Below are 5,591 nucleotides of genomic sequence, written 5' to 3' on the forward strand. Positions count from 1 at the left end.
GAAAGATTTCCGTGTAGAAATGCATTGTTAACGTCCAACTGGCTAATGTCCCACCCATGAGAAAGTGCGATGGATAAAACCAAACGAATAGTTGCCGGCTAAACAACCGGACTAAAAGTCTCGTCACAATCAACTCTGACCTGTTGAGACCTGCCATCACACACAAGACGAGCCTTATATCGTTCAAGTGTACCATCTGATTTAGTCTTATGTTTAAATATCCACATGCACTGAATAACATCATGTTTGGTTGACGCGTTACTAATTACCACGTCTCGTCTCAATAAGATCATCGAATTCATCTGTCATGGCACGGTACCAAGTAGGGCTGGCTAAGGCCTCAGTTGGGTTTCGTGGTAAGGATGCAAGGTTGGTATGGGTGTGAAGGGTGAAAATTGGGTTGGGTTTTGTAATACCGGTCATGCTACGGGTGGCCATGGTCCGGTTCGGGGGAGGTGGCGGGTAGTCGGTATGTGAGGTGGTGGTGGGTGAAGAGTCTGTGGTGGTAGCAGAATGTGATGTGGTGTGTGGGGAGGCCGTGGGGGTGGTGTATGGGTTGGTGTAGGGGGGTGGTGATGTGGGGGAGTTTGGAGACGGGTGGGTAGATGGTGTAGTGGAGGGAGATGTAGATGTGGGCTGGGTTGGAGGTGGAGTTTGGGCTGAGCAGGAAGGGGGCTGGGCCAAGGGAGATGGGGAAGCATTTGGAGGAGGATGTGGAGAAGTCCAAAACATCAGGGATGTGTCGGATGCAAGGTTTGAGTGTATAAAATCATAATGGGGGGGGGGGGGGGAGATAGTGTAGTAGCGATTGGAAATGTAGTTTCGTCAAAAACCACATGTCGAGATAAGATAATGTTACGGGTGGATAGGTCGTAGCATTTGTATCCTCTCTGGTTAGAAGGATAACCTAGAAAGACACAAGGGGATGAGCAATTTTAAAGTTTGTTAATGGAAGTGGATGGAAGAAGTGGGTAGCAAAGACACCCAATGGTGCGAAGATGGGAATAAAGAGGGTGTTTTCGGTAAAGAAGTGATGAGGGGTTATGATTTTGTTTAGTTTTGCTTGGAAGAGTATTAATGAGATAGGTGGCAAGTTGAAGGGCATGATGCCAAAAGTTTGCGGGAACGGAAGCACGTGTAAGAAGTGTACGCATAATGTTGTTAATTGAGCGAATTTTTCGTTCCGCTTTACCGTTTTGAGAGGACGTGTGGGGACATGAGAAACGAAATGACATGCCATTTTTAGCACAAAAATCATGAAAGGGTTTATTATTATACTCAGTTCCATTATCACATTGGAAGGTTTTAATGTGGATATTAAATTGGGTAAGTATATATTTGTGAAAGTTAAGAAAGATGAAGAAACTTGTGACTTATTTGTTAGAGGAAAAGTCCATAAGTAATTTGTGAAGTCATCAAGAAATAATATGTAATATCGGTGGCCATCGGTGCTAAGCACTGGAGACGTTCATAAGTCACTATGTAATATGTCAAATGAAAGATAAGTAGTATATAAAGAATCATAAAAAGGTAACTTAACTTGTTTACCAAACACACAAGATTGACAAATACTAGAAACAAAAGGTTTGGTTACAAAAATAAATTTGTGTTTATTCAAATGTTGTAAAAGAGAGATCCCAGGATGACCTAGTATTTTGTGCCACAGGTCCCGAGAGAGAGCAGCAAAGGTTGTAGGACTTGTAAACTTGGTGTCAGTAGAGAGAGTGAGTGGGTAGAGATCGCTGGTACTATTGCTACGGAGGATAGGAATCCGCGTCAGGTAGTCCTTCACAAGAAAACCAAACGGGTCAAATTCAATAGAAATCACATTGTTAATAGTAAGGCGGCGAACAGAAAGAAGGTTTTTAATGAGTTTAGGTGCATATAAAATGTTATTGACATGTAGTGGGGTGGGTAGGGCCACATGTGGTTTTGGTAGTATTGGGTGGGTTGATGATGGTTATTGGTTTGGTTATAATATCCCCTTCCGCGAGACCGTCTACAACCCCGGCCACGAGAGTTACGACCCCGACCTCTCTGAGATGTATCAAAATTTCCCCGGTTTTCATTCGATGACCCGTTAGATCCGCGGCCAGTGCTATTTTGAGTTGGGTTTTGGAGTGTTGTGAGCAAAGCCGTCCCGACAGTTTGGTTCGTGATATGTCCGGCCCTCCTGGTCTCTTCTTGTGTGAGTCTAGATCTTGCTTGAGAGAAGGTAGGTAGTGGGACTGTTTGGCTAATGAACATGCCGATTACATCATATTCGGTATTTGTTAGACCGGTAACAAGTTGTAACACTAGATCGGCATCCGAGATCGGTGCTTCCACATTCGCCAATTGATTGGCCAAGACCTTTAGCTCCTGGCAATAGGTAGAAATATTTGGAAAGGACTCAAGTTTGGTGTTGGTCAAGCGGGTTTTCAAGGCAATGGCTCGAGAAACTTGATTGTCTTGAAAGAGGTGAGCAATGGCGTCCCAAGCTTGGTTGGCCGTGGCTTTGGGTTTGATAAAATTCATGAGAAAGTTATTAGATACTGTACCATAGATCCATTGTTTAACGATCGCATCTTGGCGATCCCATGAAGCAAGCTCGGGAGGAGGCGGCTTGTTTTTGTCGGCGGAGGCTGGAGTGGTAGAAGAAGATGATGCATCGGATGGAATAATGTGATCGAGAACATCGAATACGGTACAATGGATCATTAATAATTCAACCCATGAGGTGTATTGGCCGTTTTCAAGGTCTAGATTGATAGGGATGAAGTTTCGTATGTTGTTAACCGTAAGGGCTGGATGAATGGAAGCCATTTGGTGTTTGAGAATATTGAATATGGGAGCAAATGGAAGCGAAGAAGACAGTTGCAGGATCGGTAGCCGCAAGCAAGGATAATTTTGTTGCCTTCTCATTCATTCATCCGTAAGTTATATACAAGCAAAGTCAAACTACAATTTAGGCAATGATTTTTTTGGAGATAATCATGCCAATATACAATATATATTATTAATACAAATACATTCTCTAATATATTTCCTTTGAGTGAGAGGAGTGTAAGAGAGAAAAAATAAGTGATGTTTTGCTTATGTTGAGTTAAAATGGGTTAGAGTATACCCAGTAACCTTATTTAATTGAGAGGATGGATGAACAATGTATTTTTGATACTTTAATGAACGACAAATTCGTATTTTTGATTTAATGCAAGACAAATACAGATTAATTTATATTTATTTCAGGCACAATAAATACAAATGTATTCACTTATTTTAACTTTTTTTTAATGGCCAACAAAAAGTGCCTAGATACTTCGTATGGGTGACCCAATGGAAAAAGGTCACTTGGTCCAACCCAATTGCATTGAGCCCTTAATCGCCTTAAAGATCTCCAATTTCATGAAAAAAAAAACGACCAAAACTCACTGGTGGTAAAACCCGGACGCCATCAGGAACGAACCAAAGATCAGAAAGATTCCGGTCTTTCTTCATAGAGCCACTCATGTCCTTCCCAAAGTTTTGTCTGTGCATGAAGATCAAACTTGAGTCTCTATTGAATAACCCATGCTTCTAACCACAACATCATTGGAAAGGACATTCACTTATTTAACTAGGGGTGAATGAAGAACGTGTTTTTTATAATTTAATGCACCGTAAATTCGTATTTATTTAATGCAAATAAAATATAAATTAATCTATTTATTCACGTTAATATATTTTAATTATTTTTCATTAAGTGTGCCTCTTTTTCCTCTCACACTCTCGCTATGTACTTTGAGTGCGTCTATCGCCTTTGATCAATAGATTCGTTTGGTTTAGTCTAAGGACGGGCGTAGTGGGCTCAGCATGATGGGTTTGGGGTGGGTTTAGTACAAATGGGAACATCACCTTGCCCAACTTGATACTTCTTCCTGTTCGGTGTAGCATAGAGACTTTGTATTTTAAACACATATGTTGTCTTAGACTTCTTAAAATGAAGAGTAAATTACAAATCTATCACTTTTATATTTATTATATAGTAGTACCAGTTTTTATCCCCGTATTATGGTGATTGTTTTATATTTGTCATGTTTAATATTGTAAATATTTTTTTTGGATTTTAGTTTAGTTTATTGTAAAGATGTTTATAATATACTTGGACCTATTTTGATCAATTTATGTTTGATTATGTCTATTTATTGATTGAAATTGAACGAATCATCTACTTAATTTTGATAATTGTTCTTTTTTGTTCATATAAGTGTGTTTATTTATATTAGTTTTTGTTTGTTTGTTTGTATTCCTTTATTTTGTTCATATATGTTTGTTAAATTATGTTCGTTTATGTTCATGAACTATTCGTTATGGTAATTCAGATCCATTTGTGTTTAGTTATGTTCGTTTATGTTCATTTTAAAATTAAACATTGAACTGATCATCTACTTGATGTTTTATATTTGTTTGTTTACGTTCTTTGTTACAATTCATATATTATTTTGTGAAATGTTTTCTTTAAGTCAAACTTAAAAGAAAATTATCACTAATGTAACAACTCGGATTTTCCAATTAAGATTTTATCCGTAACCTGACCCGTTTTTATGCTCGGAAAATTCTATCAATTAAAATACCGCATTTATCGAGTAAATTAACTATTATTATATTATTATATAATTATTTATATAATATATAATTACAACTTTCACATCATGGAAATTTTACCCCAAACTAAAACTATTACCTCATTATGTTTTCACCTCATTAATTTAGGAGCTAAAATGCAAATTTTATTTATCATAACCCCAAAACCGTTTACCTAGGTCCAAACCCATACTCGTATACTCGTTTTGAATGAAACCCGAAACCCGCGTGTTTCTTGAAGCTTAATTCTCGTTTTATAATTGGAATGGATCTTGTCATATCGTTTATACATGTATTACAAACCTTGCCGACTCTGTTGATTTTGAAATTAGATCAATTTGATATGTATTAACTTTATAACGAACCGACATCATTCGTTTGTCAATATACATTATATCATACATCATAAATCAATTAAACCTAGATACGTGACCCTTTTACCAACGCCAACAATTACCCCATCTTTAATTACATTAATTTCGTGTTCTTGATCTACCGCTGTCGTCGACTGCTGTAATCAATTAAGCTTCGTATATATGTTCATCTTTTAAGTTAATCAATTCATGAAGCAAGTTCGTCTTAATCTGCATTAAAATAGCCCTAACAGTAGTTGCACAATCATATCACGGATTGATCAATTTAGGATTCTGGGGTTCTTATAACTTGGGATTAATTTCAGTATATGCATAAATTTTATTTATTTCAGTTGTTAAACAATCTGCAGCTTAGCTCATCTGGTTGTTTGGTGTGTGAGTTCTCTAGTGAAGTGAGCCGGCCAGGGGCGCAGGTTCGAGCCCTGGCAGCCCACTTTTGTCTTTCAAGTTTTTTGTTTGATTTAAGGTTTTATTAATTAAACTATAATTAATAATAAACATAAATTAATATTATTTTTATGTAACCGACACCTTATATTGACGTTTACTCGTCTTTGTATTTTTAACTATTATATATGTAGGATTAGGTTCATTTCAGAAGTGTTTCTTATTGCG

At 37.5% G+C, this 5,591-nt stretch overlaps 1 protein-coding gene across 1 annotated transcript; it reads right to left on the minus strand.

The window, feature by feature from the left end:
* Window positions 1-1,824: 1,824 nt before the first annotated feature.
* On the minus strand, window positions 1,825-2,805 carry LOC143602701 (uncharacterized). Its single transcript, XM_077079731.1, has one exon. The coding sequence runs from the start codon at window positions 2,803-2,805 to the stop codon at window positions 1,825-1,827; it is 981 nt and encodes a 326-aa protein (XP_076935846.1).
* Between the last annotated feature and the right edge of the window lie 2,786 nt (window positions 2,806-5,591).

The sequence above is a fragment of the Bidens hawaiensis genome, unplaced genomic scaffold (genome assembly GCF_021521415.1).
Source record: "Bidens hawaiensis isolate Kalapana, Puna unplaced genomic scaffold, B.hawaiensis_p1.1 tig00059373_1, whole genome shotgun sequence".
Classification (NCBI taxonomy): Eukaryota; Viridiplantae; Streptophyta; class Magnoliopsida; order Asterales; family Asteraceae; genus Bidens; species Bidens hawaiensis.

Bases quoted from the DNA above. Each gene is read 5' to 3' on its own strand.
- LOC143602701 (XM_077079731.1), bottom strand. From the start codon at position 2,805: ATGGCTTCCATTCATCCAGCCCTTACGGTTAACAACATACGAAACTTC.